General features: G+C 48.8%; 9 protein-coding genes across 9 annotated transcripts; 3 read left to right on the top strand and 6 right to left on the bottom strand.

The window, feature by feature from the left end:
• Positions 1-83: 83 nt before the first annotated feature.
• N7455_007328 (inorganic phosphate transporter) lies at positions 84-2,090 on the top strand (the record flags this gene model as incomplete). The annotated part of the gene is made up of 6 exons (XM_040956144.2): positions 84-259; positions 314-741; positions 795-1,470; positions 1,526-1,612; positions 1,668-1,822; positions 1,888-2,090. 6 exons carry the CDS (start codon positions 84-86, stop codon positions 2,088-2,090), a joined length of 1,725 nt encoding a protein of 574 aa, XP_040813486.2.
• A 409-nt stretch (positions 2,091-2,499) lies between these two features.
• N7455_007327 (FAD-dependent oxidoreductase) lies at positions 2,500-3,711 on the bottom strand (the record flags this gene model as incomplete). The annotated part of the gene is made up of 1 exon (XM_040956145.2): positions 2,500-3,711. The coding sequence occupies one exon, from the start codon at positions 3,709-3,711 to the stop codon at positions 2,500-2,502; it is 1,212 nt and encodes a 403-aa protein (XP_040813455.2).
• An 873-nt stretch (positions 3,712-4,584) lies between these two features.
• On the bottom strand, positions 4,585-4,965 carry N7455_007326 (uncharacterized protein; the record flags this gene model as incomplete). The annotated part of the gene is made up of 2 exons (XM_040956033.2): positions 4,585-4,709; positions 4,800-4,965. The coding sequence occupies 2 exons, from the start codon at positions 4,963-4,965 to the stop codon at positions 4,585-4,587; spliced, it is 291 nt and encodes a 96-aa protein (XP_040813538.2).
• An 828-nt stretch (positions 4,966-5,793) lies between these two features.
• Positions 5,794-6,495, bottom strand: N7455_007325 (class I SAM-dependent methyltransferase; the record flags this gene model as incomplete). The annotated part of the gene is made up of 1 exon (XM_040956062.2): positions 5,794-6,495. The coding sequence occupies one exon, from the start codon at positions 6,493-6,495 to the stop codon at positions 5,794-5,796; it is 702 nt and encodes a 233-aa protein (XP_040813578.2).
• A 490-nt stretch (positions 6,496-6,985) lies between these two features.
• On the top strand, positions 6,986-7,939 carry N7455_007324 (glycoside hydrolase family 16 protein; the record flags this gene model as incomplete). The annotated part of the gene is made up of 1 exon (XM_040956026.2): positions 6,986-7,939. The coding sequence occupies one exon, from the start codon at positions 6,986-6,988 to the stop codon at positions 7,937-7,939; it is 954 nt and encodes a 317-aa protein (XP_040813425.2).
• A 641-nt stretch (positions 7,940-8,580) lies between these two features.
• N7455_007323 (fungal specific transcription factor domain-containing protein) lies at positions 8,581-10,206 on the bottom strand (the record flags this gene model as incomplete). Its single annotated transcript, XM_065605597.1, has 2 exons — positions 8,581-9,639; positions 9,691-10,206. The coding sequence occupies 2 exons, from the start codon at positions 10,204-10,206 to the stop codon at positions 8,581-8,583; spliced, it is 1,575 nt and encodes a 524-aa protein (XP_065461451.1).
• Positions 10,207-11,572: 1,366 nt separating this feature from the next.
• Positions 11,573-13,380, bottom strand: N7455_007322 (MDR family MFS transporter; the record flags this gene model as incomplete). The annotated part of the gene is made up of 4 exons (XM_065605596.1): positions 11,573-12,581; positions 12,639-12,754; positions 12,820-13,135; positions 13,199-13,380. 4 exons carry the CDS (start codon positions 13,378-13,380, stop codon positions 11,573-11,575), a joined length of 1,623 nt encoding a protein of 540 aa, XP_065461450.1.
• A 1,482-nt stretch (positions 13,381-14,862) lies between these two features.
• On the top strand, positions 14,863-16,024 carry N7455_007321 (uncharacterized protein; the record flags this gene model as incomplete). Its single annotated transcript, XM_040956003.2, has 2 exons — positions 14,863-15,302; positions 15,367-16,024. The coding sequence occupies 2 exons, from the start codon at positions 14,863-14,865 to the stop codon at positions 16,022-16,024; spliced, it is 1,098 nt and encodes a 365-aa protein (XP_040813604.2).
• Positions 16,025-17,310: 1,286 nt separating this feature from the next.
• N7455_007320 (uncharacterized protein) lies at positions 17,311-19,341 on the bottom strand (the record flags this gene model as incomplete). Its single annotated transcript, XM_040955944.2, has 1 exon — positions 17,311-19,341. The coding sequence occupies one exon, from the start codon at positions 19,339-19,341 to the stop codon at positions 17,311-17,313; it is 2,031 nt and encodes a 676-aa protein (XP_040813515.2).
• Between the last annotated feature and the right edge of the window lie 1,832 nt (positions 19,342-21,173).

Genomic DNA, 21,173 nt, shown 5'->3' with positions numbered 1-21,173 from the left:
ATCCCGGCAGCCCTCCAGAACCCTTCTAGAACCCTTCCAGAAAGGACAAGCCAGCCCGTTGCTGCTTTCTGCCAACCGTCAAGATGGTTCTTGAGCAGTATGATTATATCTTTGCTATTGGCACAATATTCGCGTTCCTCGATGCCTGGAACATCGGTGCCAATGATTGCGCCAACTCCTGGTCGACGTCTGTTTCGTCGCGTTCGCTCAAGCACTGGCAGGCCATGATCCTCGGATCTATCATGGAGTTTGCTGGAGCGTAAGTTTATAACCTGCTTCCATTTCTTAGCCTCGTACTCACCTGTATTTTCAGTGTTGGTGTAGGGAACAGTGTTTCCGATACTATCCGTACTAAGATCGTCGAGATCGATGCCTTCAAAGACAACGCCCCCCTCCTCATGCTTGGAATGTGCTGCGCTGTGGTTGCCTCCTCTGTATACCTTACCATCTGTACCAAGATTGGTCTTCCTGTTTCGACAACCCACTCCATTCTCGGTGGTATTCTTGGAATGGGTATCGCGCTTATCGGTTCTGATGATATTATCTGGTGGGGAGGTGATATTAACTCTGGTGTTGTGCAGGTGTTCCTTGCCTGGGTTATTGCACCTCTCCTATCTGGTGTTGCTGGTGCGCTTATATTTTTGATCACTAAGTATGGTATCCTACTACGGAATGATCCCGCCCTGAAGGCGTTGTACACCATTCCATTCTACTTCTTCTTGACTACCGGTCTCCTTACTAGTATGTTCCCTCAATACCCCGATCCCTTTGTATCAGCTACTAATAAAATACAGTGCTTATTGTCTGGAAGGGTGGCAGCAGCAGGATTGACCTCGAGGGGCCTGAGATAGCTGGAACTGTTATTGGTGTTGCCGTTGGGATGGCTCTTATCTCTGCCGTTTTCCTTTGCCCCTGGATCTACCGCAGGGTCATCAGGGGTGACTGGCAACTCAAGCCTTGGGATCTGATCTACGGCCCTCTTATCCTCCGCCGGGGTGAAGTCCCTCCCCGTCCTGCCAATGTTGAGACCGTCCGTAACTACTATCGCGGCCACAAGACCCTCGAGGAACTGCAAGCCGAGCGTTCCACTGATGTCGAACAAAGCCGCAGCAACAGCAACAGTGAGCCCGAGTCCCCTGATCTTAAGGCAGAGCACCAGGTCACTGCCAACTCGGATAACGAGACGAGAGCCGTGGATCCTGATGTCATCAACGTTTGTGGTCCTCGTCCCGAGGGAGCATGGTACAGCCGTCCAGTCCTGTTCTGGATGCTGAAGAAGGCCTTGCTCAATGGTGTCGAGCAAGACATTGTTAGCGACCAGAAGGGGGAGAGCAGACTCGCTGGCGATCTCGAGAAAACCCATGCCCATGCTGAACACTATGATAACGAAGCAGAGTACATGTTTTCTTTCCTCCAGATTCTGACAGCCTGTACTGCTTCTTTCACCCACGGTGCGAACGATGTTGCCAAGTTAGTTCTTCCACTTCATCTACCTACTGTCGACTCATGCACTAACTATCCCCAGCGCTGTCGGCCCCTACGCAACCATCTATGCTATATGGAGAACTGGTGCCCTTGAAGGCGCTAAGACCGAGGTCCCCATCTGGATCCTGTAAGCTTCACTCCTCCAATTCAAGGACGCTCCCGCGCTAACCCACATCCTCCAGTGTCTTTGGTGGTGCCTCTATTTCCATCGGTATCTGGACATACGGTTATCACATCATGCGCAACCTGGGTAACCGTCTTACCCTGCACTCTCCCTCTCGTGGATTCGCCATGGAGCTCGGTGCCGCTATTGCGGTCATTATTGCCACCAGGCTGAGTACGTCGCCTTTTATGTATTCCCAAATTATTACAAGACCACTTGCTAACATATCACACTTGCAGAGCTCCCCGTCTCCACTACCCAGTGTATTACTGGTGCTACCGTCGGTGTTGGACTTTGCAACGGCACTTGGCGAACGATCAACTGGCGAATGGTCGCCTGGATCTACATGGGTTGGATCATCACGCTTCCCTGCGCCGGTATCATCTCCGGTTGTCTCACCGGAATCATCATTAACGCGCCTCGTTGGGGTATGCCCAACTGATTTGGCTGGCTTTGCAAGCTTTCCTTGCTTGGCCGCCTTTAATTCGGCGCTACCTCCAGGCTAAGCCGGGTTTCTTGTTTTCGCCTCTGCCTTTTGTCGGTGTTAAACCATTAGGTAGAATATATAATAATTTAAGCCGGCAAATTCACTAGTAGCGGACTTTAGCACTCTCTAGTCGAGTTTGACTTCCAGCAGCTCTACCTCGGTGGATTCTATGAGTGTGGTTTGGTTTACAATGAGCCCTTTGAGTGCTTGGTTTTCTCTATATGACTTGAAACTCGTTCTAGTATAATATTAACTATTTTTAGGTAGCTGCCTTCCTGGCGATACTAAAGATTTATAAACTTTCAAGAAGGAATAGCTGGGAATTCAGAGAGGTGAGAGTTGTTCAATACTAGCTAAAGCGAGATCATAAGAGGATCTTCTCACATTCCACGGCTGGTTTAAGCCTGAAGCCTTTCATGCCACCTTGCCAGCTCCATGCGATTGCCGTTCTGGCTGAATCACGTAGCTCTGATTCATACTCCTCGATGACATGTCGACCAAGGGTTTCCGAATTTACTGCAACCTCAAGCCTACGAGCCAGATCTGCAGCGTCACGCAAGGCAGTGTTGGCCCCCATTGCTCCAGTTGGGGGCATAGGATGAATCGCGTCGCCGAGTAAAGTCACATGGGGGGAGGGCTCCCAGGAAGGCAACTCTGGTGAGGCAGAAATCATCCACCGGGTTGACGTTTGAGCCTCGTCTTGCATCTCGAAAATCACCTGCAAGTCAGGATGCCACGACTTGGTAACATGCCGAGCAAGTTCAGCCGACTTCTCTGGGCTTAATGGCCACAGTGTGCCATTTGGCGACGGGATATTCGAGTAATGAGTGACAAGCACCCAATACACGTATGGGTCGGGAAGCTGAGGTTTCGAGACTTTCTCTGCGTGTGGGAAACGGATGGGTTCAAATAGCAAGGAGGTCCGAGACTCGTCGTCTGGGTTTGAAACAAGCGACATTCCATGGTGGAATGTTTCGGGAAACCGAGCCAGAAATTCGGGGCTGAAAGGTGTCTTTCCAAAGATGATGCGCATGCCGGTATCAATACCCATTAAATCTGGTACATACTGCTTGCGGACCCTAGATCGAACTCCATCTGCACCAACAAGGAGAGTTCCAGTTTCCTTCGAACCATCTGCAAAGAATGCAATGGTGTTTCCATCGTCCACGGTGTAATGGTCGAAGCTCTTTCCGAAAAACACGTGCTCATCCAAACCCGTCAGCAGAACCTCACGGAACGTGTTCCGATCGACAGTCTGAGGCTCAAGAAAAGTAGCCGACCCAAGTGGCCTAGGAGGGCCAGTGCCGCCTAGTGGTGTACCATCGGGTTTAAGTCTCACGCCTCCCATGATCGTCTCCGCGCAGGTGTTCTCGAACAGAGCATATAGCTCGGGTGACAGGGTATCCCGGAGGGCGTAGATACCTTCACTGCTCACCCTCAATCTATACCCCTGAGTCCGAAAATCATGCCTTTTGTCCTGTTCAAAGAGTTTGAAAGGAATGTTTCGTTTTTTCAGTCCCTGGGCCAAGCAAAGGCCACCAAGCCCAGCACCGATAATCAAGATAGGATGAGACATGGGATTTGTACAATAAAAAATGGAGAAGGTAAGATCAGAAACAAGGACGGTTAATGTATGCCTTTGGGTGAACAAAACTGTATAGGCTTTTTGTTTGGCACATCGCCAAACTTATATATCATCGTATTGACTCTCAGCCCCCAATCTGACAGTCGGACATCGGGGCTTAAAGGCCCGACGGGTCGGCCATCTCGGGGCTTTTCACCGTAGTACATAGATATCATTCAATAAATTTGTAGAAGTAAATCTTACAGTAAGATCTAATAACGGATGATCTATATATAAGTCGGAATCTTCTCCCACAAGGCCGCTAGATTAGACTTCCGCACCACCCAGAACCCAACCCAGTCTAGGTCTAGGTCGAAAGCTTATAACCTAGGCCTAGTTCGACCTAGTCTATATAAATTATAGTATAAATATTTAAATGATTTACCGTTATTTTCCTCTATTATAGTTTCTATATCGAAACGCTATACTCTCTATGTAAAGATATGCTGGTTTCAGGTGTAAGGCCTGGGTTTTACTGGGTCGTGCGGAAGACTAGTTTTCAATTCTAGTTTGAGGGACTCGATGCGGGTGAGGGCGAGGTCTAGGTAGATGGTGTAAAGTGGGACGATAGGGTTGATTAAGTTGCTTAGTTACAACATATTTCTCATTGTCATCCTTTTGTATATCTAGTCAGCGGACTCTGCTCATGCAATCCGCCACTGCGTCGAATACTCTAGTTAGCTTTCGTGCCTTTTCAACATCCTAGACACCTCACATCCAAAGTAGTGTATATAACCCTAGTTTTTGCGCATACCCGCTCCCTATTTCCCCTGCTATTTAGGCCTATAGATCAATGAATCTCACATTCACAATCCATGGGCCTATCTAAGCACCAACTGGGTCTTTACAAAGAACACCCAGTCCGATAATGTTCGAAGTGCAGCACTGAGCCAATTTACCATCGCTAGAGCAGCTGCTCGTCAAGTCGGAAACATTATTTGCGCTCTTGGCTGTCATTTTCAAATAGGTCAGCATGGGTTACTATCTTGAACAAATTTTCGAGCTTGATAAGCGTCGAGTAAGCAGAGGATTGATCTTACGAGCATTGCAGTCGCGGTCTGCAATACCTTGAATGTCGATGGAGCAGCACGTAGGAGAACCATACAGTAGGTCCGGGCATGTATGGCTGTCGCGCTGACTGAGGGTAGTAGGATGAGCCAGTGCACCGCCAGCAGAAGCGGCGACAAGAAGAATGAAAGCCTTCATTGTGAATAGTTGAGAGTGCAGAATCAACCAAGGAGTGGTCATTTGGGCCCTTTTATGTTGAACTTTTTAATTTAAATAAATGATATAATTTATTTCATTTGAGATTTGCCCCCTGCCTTAGGGCCGGCCCACTTGGATTAGATAGATCCCCAGAAAGCATAGGATAGACTCAGCTAGCCAGCTAACTAAGATTTTTTTATATTTTTTTGGTTGGTTATGATGGGAAATGTACCTTTTGCTATATAGGCTGAAGATTTGAGTGAGGAATATTTAGGTAGGTAAATATCTGCCCTGAGTGCCCTGAATAGAGCGGCGAGCCGCTCACGGTTTAGGCGTGAGCGCTAGGTGACCACCACCTTAGACACGCTGTTGTATGTTTTTTTATTTAGCCTTTTTAGTCTCGCTAGTTAACATAAAAAAGGCGCCTAAGAACATAACGCGGTGTAGCGTACTTGCCTTACATATAATACCCCAATATATCGTGGGCCAAATATCCTTGTTACGCCTCCTACCAACACCCGTTGAATGCTCTTATATAGTAGATCAGATACGGATGTTGCCTTATTTATATACTCTATAGTTATATTTACATGATTTGATATTAAAGAGGAAGACAAAACATAACTAGTTTGACCAATTCTTTTCATCAGCGAGTAAACCATCTGACTATCTACTTCCAAGGTTAAGGATTATGCTACTCTGGGATTCCTATACTACGTCAAATATGCTTCGTCTGTCCCCTTTTTACCTATCAATCCAAAGGTCTACGTCTTCCCAATGCAAGTTAATTCGCCCGGCTCATTTAAGCCATCTCCGTTGATCATATTATTATGATATTTTCTTCCAAACATGTACGGGCCTAGCAAAACCCTCCTCGTCCCTCTCAAACTGCAATATCCTCTCAAATCCCTGCGCTTTCAACTCATCCTCAAACGGCGGCCTGATCTGGATAGTCTTATACGTCTCTCTCAATTCTTTATTCTTCTTCGAAGCTCTCGCATAATTGCTCATAGGCTGCGGCTCCACAACAAGATAACCCCCCTCATTCAGTATGCTGTGTATGTGCGCAAATAGCGTCAACATCCCAGAGTCCCCGTTGTTGAGATGGATCCACTTGGTCACAGAGAGCAGTAGAACAACATCAAACTTGCCCAGCGCGGTACCCATGTACGCGGACGCATCCACGAAGTCAAAGTGCTCAAATGTGCACGGTCCGTCCGGGTACGCCGCCTTCGCCTGCTCGACCAGCCACGGGTCGATATCGACGCCGACTGCCACGGCTGCGCCGCAGTGCGCTATTGCCTCATTGGTCAATTTGCCCGCGTTGCAGCCTAGGTCTATGACTCGCGCGTTGCGGAGGATATCTGATGGGAGAATGGAAAGGCGCTCGTCCGGAATGGTGGGAGCCCGGAACTTGGCGTAATATTGGTGGTAGTTGCCATGGCGCGCGGCGAGATGTGTAGCTTTGAAGCGCTCTGCTTTAGAGAGTTCTGTTGCAGTGGGGGGATTGGGATGGCATGCTTCTGCCATACTTGGAGATAGTGCGAGTAGAGAGGCACGTGTTGGTGGTGATATTGATGATGTCGAGAGAGAAATGTGGACTGATGTGAATGATGTGACTAACGTTAAGTTTTAGTACACTAGATAGACCATATGTTAGAAGTTATAAGATCTTGAAATTTTGGGATGCCAAAATTTTGCTTCTACCCCATTGGTCATGTGATAAATTATAAGTGGGCCTGAGATTTATCTGATCTGAGTGTTGTCCGAGTGGTTTAACCCGAAGGAGGCATAATGTGTCCACTGATTAGATCTATCCAGCCTTAGGAAGGGATCAATATATTTCCCGAGGTACGATGGCGCAAGGGTGTGGAAGAATGTGAAAGGGGATACCAAGAAGGGATATCCACAATGTGACGTTGGCATTGCTGACTGTTTGTTTTTCGTGTCCCCGCGTCTTCCAACACTTAGGTACTTGTGTCCAGGTGCAACCCCCAACATCCCATAGGTCGTACTCAATATGCCATTCAGACAGGCCTTCCAGGGCATTATCGATAAGGCCGACAAGGCTTGGGGGGAATTAACCCATCAAGCCCCTGAGCCAGTACCGTCGTACAACAGCCATCCCCCACCGCCTATTCCAACCTCTAGCAAACCCCCACTAGATTATCAGCAACAGTACTCGCAACCCCAGATCTACTGGCAGCCCAATCTACACCCTGAAGCACCCGTGTCCTCCAACTTTTACCACGAACAGGGTCAAAATGGATGGGGCAACAACGAGGCGCAGAATTATATCGACAGCCCACAAAACTCATTCCATTCAAGCCAGGGCGATGCGGTGATTGTGCGTGCTCTGATCAACCACGGACATCCCGACCCTGCCCAGAAGTTTACCAGCGCCAGACTGTCGAGTCACCAGACCCTTGACCGACCACGGGGCTGTCTGTCGGCCAGAATCACGGCGCCCGTGGCCCAAGGTATCTGGCCTGCCTTTTGGCTGCTGCCTAAAGACCCCTTCAAGTGGCCCGAGGATGGCGAAATCGACATCATGGAAGCGTGGAACGGCGATGCTGTCAACCACACTTGTCTGCATTGGGGCCACTTCAACGGCGAGGACTGGAACAAGCATCGCGTTCTTGAAACCCCCATCCCCAACATTAGCTCGCCGGTGGGGGTGAAGTACGATTTTATCTGGGACGAGGACGAAACAACGGGCGGGGGGCGGTTGGTCTGGTTGATTGATGGCACGCCCATCATGAGGGCCGAGAAGCCGCCTGGCACGAGGAAGATGAGTGAGTTCAGAATCCTCATCAACATCGCTGTTGGAGGAAATGTCTGTCAGGGAAATATGCCCAGCGATGGATGCTACGAGACAGTGGTTCGTGAATTTGCCATGTGGGACGCGCCCCCTGGGGGTTGGAATGAGTTTGAGAGGGCTTGGGCGTACTCCAAAGATGGCAATACCATGTAACGAAAGGAAGGATATTTAAATTGCAAAGCAAATCAACTATACTCACATCCCCTACTTTCTACAAGAGGTATCTCTGACTAGGCGAATGGGATGAGTTTCAAGCTCAAGCTTAGTATGGGAATATACCAGTCCTTTTCGGCCTCGTTTTTTATATCCTTTGGCTCCGTATCTAACCTAACCTTAGAAACAGCTTCTGATAAAAAGAGCAGCTATTTATTCTCTAATATCGATTCTAAGGAAAGGATCAATCCATAGAATCATGTAGGTTAATATAGTCTCCAACTTGAAATTGGGGGACTATGGAGAATTGTACAGTGAAATAGCTTCATTCATTATGCCCTTGTTGGATTCCAAGGGTACATTGCTTGTGAACGAGTTTGACATAGTGATTCAGGTGTTATGTGCTTCGTCCTCTCTGGGAAAGGATTGTTTCGCCGACGTCATTGCTTTAGTCAAGTCATCCAAGACCTCGGGACTTCCATACGTTCGACTCTTGTAACCCAATCCCCGTGGGAATGTCCATTATAAACATGAAGCCCTTCGCAACTATTATTTCAGCATTATCACACCGCACTCGGCCAGGTATATGACATAAAGAATCAATCATCGGTTATTGAGGATCGCAAATCGGATACAACGCCCTAAATCATAAAGCAATAATCTGTGCGCAATAGGGACTGAACAACGCCCCCTCCTGGCTGCATATGCCTACCGAGCTCCTGGTCAATAATATCTTTATAGATCCGCAGCAGTTGCGCCTGTTCCTGGGACATCCGTTCCAGCAATTTTAAAACGAGGTTCAGATCCAAGCGGTACGACCCCTGCTGTGATAGGCGCCACTGCGCCAGAATGAAGCGACAACACATAAAGTATGAAGGTGCTAGCATCGGGTTTAAGACTGCATCGATTGAGAGGCCCGAGACCTGACGAAGCCCAGTCACAACCTTGTTCACGGATTTATAGGTACAGATAAAATTCTCCCGTTCGGTTGGAAGATTGGCACCTCCGGGGCCGCGGCGCTTTACCTCGGTGATGTAGAAAAGAATTGCGGAGCAGGTGTGGGCGACAATCAGCAACCAGAAAGTTTGACTGGCATTCTCAGGTGGCACTTCGGTAATATTATGAACGTAGGATGGTAAAGACATCCAGAAGCATGCAAGGGCAGACTGGAGCTCGTGGAATTCCGCCAAGCGGGTCTGGGCGCCGTCGGCACTTGTAGGCATAGGCTTAATGTTCTTGTATGTAACAATGCGGCCGAGAATGACGCTAGCCTTGCATACTAGACGAGTCAAACAAGCCCCGATTGGAACGTTGGGTTTCTCCGACGCTAGTGCTGCAAGATCTGGATCGTAGCCTTCAAGGTCTACGCGTAGACCATTTTGAAGAGACCGGTTGTCTAAAGGGTAATTCACGCACCAGAGCATATCGTCAATAACGAAGTGGCGGCCCACCAGGTGGTTTATTTGCCGATCGAGGATAAAGAGGGCCCATAGTGTGCAGCGGCATTCTTCCTCTTCTAATGGGGAGAACCGTATAGTCGCCAGCATATTAGGGTTGGGATCATCCAGTCTGTTTAATCCATTCAAGCATGCGAGGGAGTATGCCTGCGCCAGCAACACGACGGCCTTGGTAATCGCACCCGAATGATAGAGCGAAAATACACACCACACAGCTGCTTGTAAATCCCGCAACACATTCTCCTACCATTATGTCAGTTTGTGAAAATCGGACCGTTCATCTTAACTACCCACCTGTATAATAGGGCTTTGCGCGAGTGAATCGACAGCAGTTTGCAGAAAGATATCTGCCCGAGAAACCATCGCGCTACGAGTAGTCCTTACGGCAGTGGCCAAAATGGCCCATTCCAACGGCGTCGACAAGGCTAGGCCCTGCGATCCCCGCGAACGATTTAGCATAGTATCCTTATGGATGCATGGTAAGAGATGATGAGAACGATCAAAGAACTCATTTATCAGTAGGACATTTTGCTCGGGGGACGGTAATGGGACCGTAGGATAGCTAGACAGGTTCGTTGACGATGGCCGAGAGGGATCGGCCAGCATCAAACCGTCTGGAGATTGTTCGCCGCACCCCAGCACCCCATGGGTAGCATCCGAGGTAAATGGGAAGAATTCCGGTAGAAAATCAAAAGATGTATCAGGCAGGTCTTGAACAAAGGCGGCAAGGTCCATCTCCATAGCGCTGTTAGGGGTGGGAACCCCATGATCCAATGGGGTCTGGGAGCCCGAAGCATAGACACATTCCATCTTCCAGCCACTACATGCAGAACAGGCGGGCTGATTGCCCTGTATCACCAGAGTCAGCCTCGGTGCCCGGATTCTGCAGGTGGGGTTCAGGTGGTCGGTGTGGGGCTTACATCACAACGCTTCTTTCGTCGACGACATGCCTTAATGGGGGACCATTATTTAGCTCCGAATTCAGTGTAGGCAGATAGGATGTGAGGACATACTAAACACGCCTGTTTCCGTGGCTTGGCTAACTGATGGTGGTCCTTGGCGGGGTCCGACACCGGGTAGGTACGAGACAGGCGAGGATGTGTGACCATCAGGGCTACTAAAAGAGATATCACCAAAGATAGGGTCGTTTAGTGAAGTGGATACATCGAAGGATATTATAGATAGGAGAAGTGGCAAATAGTCCTGGAGGGACTAGAGCATCAAGCGTAGTGGACTGTGGATGGTTGATTACTCTGTACTTATAAGAGTGGCCTTTGTTTCGGCCATAATTAGCGCTGACTGACTACACGCTTAGGTAATAATGTGTTCTCCAACCTTGAATTGTTAGACTAACGTATTTCACATGCGAACTGCGTACATATGTAGTCCGAGGCATTGTTTTTGGCCCATACGCTCGTCGTATCTGTAATTCTGTCAATAAGGTATGCATCTGTGCCGAGTAAATGTGGATTATTTGCGGCCTAGAGTAGTCTATGTTGTACTTTATACCCATATGAGATTCAATCTCACCTATAAATGGCGGACCTATAACTAGATGTCGTTAGTTTTCCCCTTAACTAGCACCCCAATACACTAGTTTGTAATCATCTCCCTATGTCCGCCTTGACATACAGACGCGATCTTGCCCTTTCGACCTCCGCTTACCTTCTTCCCCTCCCTTCAACTCCTCTATATTGCACTCATCGCCGTCCCCTGTTTTTACTTTGGCCCCCACCGATTACTGCGCATTTGCTTTTAGCCTGACGCACTACTTTCATTTTTATTGGACCCAACACCCCAGCTTGCAATACCTGTCGCCCAGGAGCGTAACCACTAGGATGATATAGCATCCTGTTCTTTCGTATCAATAATCCTACTCCTTCCCTAGGGTAGTGACTGAGCACCTTCGTCTCTAATTCCGCGGGCCTCCTTCATATTTATAAAGTGCCCGTATACCCTTCATGATATTCCTCTCCGGCCGCTCTACCTAAGGTTGCATTGCATAGCCCTAGTTTCGTAGAATATCCTGGGATGACCACGGGTTGTCTCTGGGAAACCTTAGTTCATCCTTATTGAATGGCTGCTAGGCATATGATATATATATCAATATCCTCTCCTTCATTAACAAATATTAAGTACATACCCCTTCCCCCAAAGCTCAGTTTTCCGCCAAAGTCTATAGTTTCCGCTGCTTCGCACACGCCGAACTGATCAACGAACATACCGCACAGACAAACAGCCACCACCAACCATTCTGCAAGCTCTCCGCATACACCTCGATGATTGACTGGTACGCTTCACCATCGAACTGCGTCTTCACCTTCTGTATATCCGAAAGTATGGTTCCAATCTGCTCAATATTCAAGGCCAGGTGGTGCAGCTTGGTTCGCAGCACGTTCTGGTAGACTGCGGCGTATATAGCGATACCGAAAATATCACCGACAGTCTGGACAAATATAACCAACCCCGTGATTATGCCGATGTGCATAGGCTCGACTGAAAACTGCGCCCCGACCATCAGACCTTCCATGACGGCACCCTGCCCAATACCAAGGATGATCAGCTCCACGATCGCTTCTGCGCGGCTTGTTCCCGCTGCGCAGCGCGTGATCAGGCCGCTGCTTAATACGGTGAGTGCTGCGCCAACCCATGCATTGGCCAGACTGAGGCCGTACTTGCTGGTAACCCAACCGGCGACAGGGTTACCAATCGCCAGACCCAGCATCATTGGCAATAGAGCGACGCCTGAAATTGTGGCGGAATCGCCGTAAACCAGTTGAAAGAACTGTGGCACGTAGTACATCATTCCTAGTAAGTTCGCACCGTAAAAGAACTCGGCAAAGAAAATAGCGACGATAGCGCGGCTCTTGAGGAACACGGGTGGCATAAAAGGATCTTTAGCCGAGTGCTCCCAGACCACGAAAACCACGAGCAATACAATTCCACCAGCGAAACAGCCGATAACGCGAGAGTCGCTCCATGGGAAGTTGTTCCCACCCCAGGAGATGCCCAGGAGGAGACAGGTGGTACCACCGATGAGGGTGATACTTCCAATAGCGTCAAAATTTTTAATACGCTCCTTGTCGATTTTGGGAGTCGGAATACGGAGAAAGATAAGAGTGATAATGAGACTGATTGGGGAGATGCACAGGTTAATGTAGAAGCACCAGCGCCAGGTGACGTATCTATCCAATATTGTTAGGTGTTAATTGCCCTGCTGAAATAGATCATGAGGCACTCACTGACTAAATGCGCCTCCCAAAAGTGGACCAGCAACATCGGCAATAGCCCAGACCAGTCCTGTAAAAGAGACGTACTTTCCAATATCACGAAGGGGAACAAGTTCGGTGACAATGATCTGTTCCGAGAAAGTCAGTTTATAAACTTCCGCATCCTCTCGATGTTTTAATTTAATCAACTCACATTAACCAGGCCGTAGATACCACCGCCTCCAATGCCCTGGACCACACGGGACCAAATGAGCATGTTCATGCTCTTAGCACCGCCGCAGAGGCCGCTTCCAAGAATGAAAATGAGGGTTCCCACAACGAACATGTTCCGCCGCCCAAAAATGTCACCAAGCTTACCATAGATAGGAAGAACAAGGGCAAACGTAACGAGAAATCCAGTGCCCAGCCAGGAGGAATTGCTGTAGGCATTGAATTCTGACGAGATAATGGGAACAGCTGTGGCGACAATGTTGAAATCCAACGCGGTCAAAAGCATTCCCACATTTAATCTGTTAGATAATATAATTAGATCACACCGTAACCATCATATAAAGCATATCAAGAGAGCATACCCGAACATAACAATCCAGAACTGTCTCAGTGACAGCCCAGCCTTTGCTCCCGGCCGCGTCTCTTCCTCGGGGAGTGCATGCTGGAGGTCATTTGCTCCTTTTTCGAGATCGGTGGAAGGGGTGACTTGGCCGGAAGCCTCTAAGGTGCTTTCGCAATTTTCGGTCTCTGTATGCGATGCCATCATGAAGCTTTGCTTCCTGGGAGTCGATGCTGTAGAATTGGGATTTCTTCGGTTGATTCTGCGAAGAGAAGACAGGACAAAGTTGAAAATGGCGAGCTAGTCAGGGAAGATAGGGAAATAAATAGAGCCAGACATTTCTATAGTCTTGAACACATGCCTATTGGGGTAGTAACCTTGGAAAACCAATTACCTCTTGGCCGGCCCTGACAAATAGGAGTAGATTCCTTGTCGTTTCATGGGCGGCGGACGGCGGGACCCACAGATCTCCCCGACATCCCTGCCATATACTAAGCCTTCCATTGGATATACAGACAGTGGGGCCGCTCATTCTACCTGGGTAGCCAATGAACGTATGTCTACCGGCGGCCGATCTGTAAGCCCGCGCGGGCGTACTGGATGCTTAATCATGTTTCCTCCACCGTCAGGAGATTGATATTGATCTTAAAGCATTCTTCCTCTACATGCACTCATGGGGAATTTGTCACCCAACACACCATGCGCAAGGTTACCGGTTATTGCTGGCTAGTTTAGACAGTTAGTCGACAGGGCTCACAGGATGCGACTCTTGGTGGCCGCTGTGTCTGGGCACCTTCTGAATGACTAAGCATATTTACTACAAGGCTAGTCGTGGATAAGAATTGCTTAACAAGAGATGTATCGGCGAAGAAAGCTAGGCTGTCAAAGAGGGAACCAACGTCAAGCTAGCGACAGATGGAGGCGAGTCAGATGCTGACAGCCCCACCAGCATAGATGCCATGCCGGCAATGGAACCACAGGCGCAGATTATCATTCGGTAATTCTTTATACTACATTTCAATTCAACTCAAGCCCCCAATGGACTTCTTTGCATACCTATTGGTCTACAAGGTACAGTAAGCGCATCGTGTGCTCTGTAATAACTTCGCCTCAGATTCGGATTCCATCATGCCATCTAGAGATACTAAGGCTTCGATAAGGTCGACCAAAAAAAGAGTACAGCGTGTATCATCAAATGGAGTGGGGGGGGGGCCCTCAGCCATGCTGAGTACGCATTTTCCCTTCACAGTATCGTAATCCGAGGGAGGAAAGAAACAACAACACAGACCTGCTGTGATTTCACAATGTGTTAAAAAGTACCTATTGAATGTTCAGGTGAGTGAATGGGTGCCTGGATTCCCCGAAGGGGCCGCTAAAGCGGCGAGCCGCCCACGATATAGAATCGCGAGCGCTAGGTGATAACGGACATACTTATGCTGTTGTATGTTTTTGTTTTTGTTGCTTTTGTTGTCTAATAGTTAACATTTGTGATGAGTCCGAGACAAACCAGACCGAGTTTCGTATGTGCGTAATTTATTCTGTTGAAAATTACAAAACACGCAGTAAAATACAACCCATGACCTTATCAGCTCGCGATAACAGCTTATACGAACAATCTCCATACAAGCTTCAACTTCCTTCCAACGTCTCCTCAAAACGAATTGCCTCCCCTCAGTAAACTCCGCCATGGCGAAGGAAACAAATATAAGAACACTACATGTCCAGCCTGAGAAAAGCCAAGACCACCTTAATGGCGGAGATAATGACAACAAACAACATGGATCATTCCATCCGCGCCATATCACCCTCGAGACTTTCCACAACCTGCTATCCCACTACCCTTCAACGGTAGAGCGAGTTCACCGCAGCAAGCTAATTCTGAAGCTCCAGTCAAAGGCGGGGAAGGGACCAAAGCGCAAGGCGGAGACGAAGGCAGAGCTCGATCCGTCCGAGGAGAAGAAAATCCTCGAAGAGACGGATAAGTTCCTCCAACTTGACCGGTGGCGGTATGAAGTTCTGCCGAAGATTATCGCGGAGCGGGCGAACGAGGGTGGGCAGAAAGGAAGTGTGCCGGAGGGAGCCCATTTGCTCAAGGAGGAGTTAGTTGATATCATGGAATGGAAGACGTGAGTAACAATTTGCTGTATCTATGCTACAGGTTCAGCTTTTTTTTTTCTAATTTAACTCTAGGAAACATGGAGTCTCCCGTCCCATGCTTATGGGGATGGTGAAAAGCAACCAAGACGCGACGATCACCAAATCTACATCTACGGCTTTCGCCGCCCTCCCAGATGCGGATCCTGTGGTTGCACCGAGCGATGCATTTCCTAAAGCCAGTCTAGATGCCCTTACCGCGCCTATTCGTGGTGTCGGCCCGGCTACTGCATCATTGATTTTGTCTATCGCCACGGTTCTTAGTGATGCTAAGAAACAGGTTCCCTTTTACAGCGACGATGTTTACCTTTGGCTATGTCTGATGGATTTCCCAGAGGGTCGGGATTCCAAAGAGCAGAAGCCTTCTAAACATAAGAAGCCCAATGGGGATTTGATTGTCAAGTACAATATGAACGAGTATCGAGAGCTGTGGAATGCTTCACAGGAGCTGCGGGTACGGCTTAATAATGGCGCTGGAGACGCACCTGTCTCTTTCATTGATATTGAGAGGGCTGCTTATGTACTCCGCAATATCTCTGTCTCGGATTACTATGCTAGTCAAGAACCCGAGGCCGGTTTAAATATTGTGACAGAGAGGAAGCTGGAAAATAGCCAGCCACCAAAGGAAGCGAAGAAGGATCCTGGCGAGCTTGGCGCAAGGCGTAGTAAGAGAATAAAGCAAGAAACTATGTGATGAAAACTGTTTATTATTGAGAATTATGTTTTTCCTACTGCAGCCAGTTATTTTCGTTTTTCCAGCTGTAAAATGAGAAGACAAAGAGACATTGTGGTATTATCCTCGACATAACCTCTTATATCATGGCCAAATAGATTATGTCGCGCCTTCTGAATGCTAACAAGCACCTTCCATTTCCTCGCTCTAAGTCCCCTCTCTTTCAACATGCACTTCGGCCCGAGGAGAGTGAGTTGACAATCATAGAAGACCTCTAACCATTTCCCTAATCCCTAATCCTTCCTAGACTCCCCAAAAACCGGCTCCCTCCCCCCAACCCTACCCCAACCCTAAATACCAATTACCAATTACCAAATACGGCGTCCCCAGCTCCCCCCTATACAAATAATGCACCATCTTAACCTCATTCATAACCCTCACATCCTCAGCGGGGGCTCTATAAAACCTCCACCGAAGACTCCTCCTCACCTTGAGCATATAAACCGGAAAGACAAAGGTCTGTTTATGGTTGTTACTTTCAATACTACACGTACATATGTACATACTCAAGTATTTTGTTTGAGCCTCATCGGCGGGAGCCTAGTGGAGACAATCAATTTAGGGGTAGGATAGTGCGGATCTAGTTGCAGATCTGTATGGAGTATGTATTACAACGTGCCTTGCACATGGCTCCTTAGGTAGGAATAGTTCAAATAATTGGATGTACTTAGTATCAAGTACACCACTGGCTATGACACAAGGCCTTCCTCAATACTACGCTGATTACCATATTGACTACAAAGTACACATTAAGTCTACGTATTCAGAACCACATCTATGCCAAACCAGTCGCATTTTGTTTAAAACTCATCGCTATGTACAAATTCACGGCCGTCAAGTCTTGATTAAAAGCAGATATCAGATACAGGAGAGACGCATGCATCACAAGAATAAAAAAGTGGGTAAGGGGGAAGACACAAGAAAATCGTCTGATCATCATGCAATTCATGCATCACGGGCCATCGTCAAGATGGCCGGTTTTTTCAGTGAATTGTGTTTCGACATGACGGGAGGGGTTAGGAGAAGTAGAAGTAATGGCGAATAGGGGAGAAAGATATAGGAGGGAGGAGACGTGGTGTCTACCGTTGAAGGGAGAACGGGGAAGAGATGAGAGAGGTCGGAACGGTAACGGCACTGCGTAAACAGTCGCAGTACAGATCAGATCGAGGCGCGTAAAATGGTAGCAGGGTGTTGTACCCCGGGTGTTTTTGATAGTTTTTTTTGTCATATAATATTGATTTTCCATATTACCGCTTGGGCTGATTGGGTTTGCGCTCGGCAGCACGCTTGGCCTTGGCGGCATTTTCCGCGGATGCGGAATAGGGATAGCTCACGTGCTGATCGTCGTTGTCACTGAACGGGACTATAGATGAGATCTTCTTAGAGCGACTGCGCTTCAATGGCTGTGACAGAGGTGGCCCGGATTGCGGCGCAGGACTCGCGAGGGAAGGACCCGGCTTGGCTTCGGCGGCAGCGGACGGAGCAGCGGCGCGCTCGTCGTCCTCAACCTGGATGTGGCGGAACTCCTGTTCCTGCTCGTCGGCTTCGGACGATGGAGGACTGTCGGAGTCAGAGGCTGCCTCGTAATCATCTTCATCATCACTAACTAAGCTAGGGGCTTGGTTGGATTCGATGGCGTGAGGACTGAGAGTTTGGTGATCCAGGCTGTCCGATTCCCGAGACTGCAGTGTCTGGGAATGGGCAGCAAGCGAAAAGTCCAAAAAGGACTGTGGGCGCGATGGGGTGGTTTGCTCGATGGGCGGGGTGTGTGCGCGGTCGAGGGCCTTCCGGCTCTCAGACTCCCCAGGAGTTTGACCAACAGGCATACGCATCGGCTGGCGACCGGCGCGAGCACCAAGGGAGGTATGGCTGGGTCCCGCAGACGGACCGCGAGAGTCATCTGTTTCCGAGTCATCGTCGAATAGACCACTAAGATCTACAGGCTTTCGGGATTCTTCCACCAACTTGTCCATGTCTAGACCAGCACCACGTGATTCCATGAGAGCGGACAGATGAGGAGTTGCAGGAGAACCCAAAAACTGTGGGTTCGGAGGCTGTCGGATAGGCTCGGAGCGGCGTCGGTAGGTCGGTTCAGCAGTCGAGGGAGGAGTAGCAACAGCGGAGGTAGCAGCTGTAGCCGGTTTGCGAGGGGTGACAAAATCCTTAGCAGGCGTGTGAAGAGATTTCCAAGGGGTCGTAGCAATATGGGTAGAGCGGATCAGAGGATGCACGTAGCCAGGGATTGTTGGATTAGCAGTGGGCTCAGCAGAGCCACCGACCACAATCCCGGCGTCATCCACCTGAACAGATTGACCACAAGCCATGGCAGCGGCGTCGTGGCTGGCGAAGTTGCGGTTGTGCGCGATGCGACAGTGGTTAATGAATCCCTGAGTGCTGGAGAAGTTATCGCGCCGGCAGTCCAGACAGACCAGCTTGACCAGGACACCATCCGACTTGCGCCGGATGAGCATCGGCCCGGACTTCTCCTTGACCACAGGGTAACCAGTCGACAGTGCGGTGTGCTTAGTGGCAGTTGAGCCTCGCTGTGGGCGAGACTTGCCCGCCAGCATTCCCATCTCACCGGGATTCCCACGCGTGGAGCGACCCTCAACCAGCGAACTTGCCAGCATCCCAGAGTCGACCTCACCACCGTCAAAGCGAGGATCGGGCAGCAACCACCGTGCGTAGTGACGGGCGTACGGGCCTTCCGTTACTCCCCAGGGAGCAGGCGAGATCGGGGCTGGACCATTTCCAGGTGCCAGCACTGACGCGCCCGTTCCCGAGCTCACATCCGGCGAGACACCCGCAACACGGGATCCGGGATAAGGGATTTCGCCACAGCGTCGCAGCTGTTCCAGAGCGACTTGACACTTGGCGATCTCCTGGTCGATGAGACGAAGTTCGTTGTGCTTGAGCAACACCTCCAAGCTCAGCTGGGCGGTGATAGTTTCCCGAAGTCGGGTCACACTAGGTCGGGCGACGACGGCGTCCTGCGCCGGCGGTCGCGCGGACGCGACCGGGGAGTTTGACGAGGTATTTGGAGTTGAAGGGGTGGGCGCGATCGAGTCAGCGATCACGGTCGGCGTTGGGCGCGAAGAAATGGAATCCGCGCAGACTTTCGTCGGGGCGGGCGCATCGGTCGCGTCGGAGTCTGAACGTTTGCGCTTGAGCTGGGGCAGCGACAGTGTGTTGATACTGCAGTTTGGAGCAAGCATTTTGACATCCTCCATCACCTTATTCCCTCCTATAGTTGAGGGCCAGGGAAGCAGGCGAAACATGCCATGTGAGTGCATAGAGATGGTTTTTGGATTAGGTGGCAGGTGGTCCAAGCGTTCTTTTATTACGGAAAAGGAATGGACGTCGACTGCGCGACCGGAGGTTGATTACGGAAGGCAGCAAAAAATCTATTAATAAGAGGGAGGAGAGTACAAGAAAGAGAAAAAAAGGGAAATGGGGGAGAGAGAATAATGGGGAGGAGAATAAGGGAGAATGGGGGAAAGAATAGGGAAAGAGAAGAAGAAAGGGGAAGAAAGGGGGATTGAGAAGAGAACACAGAATAAGAGAGAACAATTGGGAAAATGGGAAATGGGAAAACTGGGGGGGGGAGAGGGAGTTGGGAGAGGAAACAGGGAGTGGAGTTAAGGTGATACTTGTTGTTCCCATATTAATTCTATGGTGAAAGCATGTACCTTTCGATAATTGGATTATTGGATCAGTCTCAAATATCTACGAACACGTCATACATTTTTATTTGTTTGTTTGATATATTCTGTATCTGATTATATATTATATTATATAAATGTATAACAATAAAATGACACATTGTATACTCTATACATTGTATATATCTATTCACATTATCCTATTTACTTAACTATTTGATCTATTCACTCCCCTATTGTCCTATTCAACCGGATGTATACGGCTGATACCCAACTCATTGCCAAGCCTACGGTCTGGGCCTTGTCCTGTTTCTGCCTAACGCCAGTTCTATCTACGATCTCCCAGATCCCCCAGCAAATCAGAACCCTATATCGAGAATTTGGCCGGGGGGCAAACCGGGTATAAACAAGTTCCAACTGCGCCTCAATTGCATGTGCGAAACACAAAAGTACAAATCATATTTCATCTTGGCAATCCAAAATACAGGTCAGATGTGGCTGAGAAAGCAAATGGAAAGTTGTGGAACATCGTCGAAGAAAATAGGAGAGAACAAGGGGCAACTCTACTTCCCCAGGTTCTTAGGGAACTATCCATCGGAACCACTCTGTACTCCGTACGGAGTAGATTACCCCTATTTATAGTGTTAATTTACTCCATCCGGAGTACGGAGTATACTCTAGCCATCAATAATTAACTAACTAGTTATAGAGTATACTAACTTTTTAAGATCCTCAAGCTATCCTCTACCGACAAAACTCTGCTGATCACAGTAAACCTAACTAGCATTTCTTCCCCATCTTTTCATTTACCCAGCTCCACTCATCCCTGATTATCAGCACCATCATGACGATGGTGGGGTCTGCCCAATGCTTTACGCGTAACCCAGTGCAGTACCAAAATATACATTGACTCTCTTAGAATCACAGCCAGCCGTCGTGCTGTTTATATATATCCCACTAGGTTCATAATGCACAGCAAAAGTACGAGAGATTGCACCTCCATCTCCAACATTTCCGATATACCTCACCATAGAGTACAACATACACATACGTACATATACTAACTACTGCTAGGAATATTCAAGTCTTCCACGTTCCCACTCCTGCACTCCGCATTACGACGCCCCAGACCCAGGTCACACCATTGGTTAGACTATCAATCGATAGGACCGACATACTCCGTATAGTCTATTGACGTCCTACTATCTACATATATATATCCATCCTTCGTAGATAAGCATCTAAAAACCCCTTGAAGGGACCGTTGCCCCGTCCCCAAGGTTAACATTCCGATCAAAACAATGTCCCCCTGCCTCGATTAACTCCAAAGCAAATTGCTTATCGTCAACTATCGCTCCTCTCTTTAAGAACTGATAACCATTCTAATGCACACTATTCCCGACGCTCGCTACCCTCCAACCCCAACACTATTTAGCGCTATACACTAC

Source organism: Penicillium solitum, assembly GCF_028829755.1.
Source record: "Penicillium solitum strain IBT 25940 chromosome Unknown utg000004l_segment0_segment0, whole genome shotgun sequence".
NCBI classification, from domain to species: Eukaryota; Fungi; Ascomycota; class Eurotiomycetes; order Eurotiales; family Aspergillaceae; genus Penicillium; species Penicillium solitum.
This window is presented reverse-complemented; position numbering and strand designations above follow the sequence as displayed.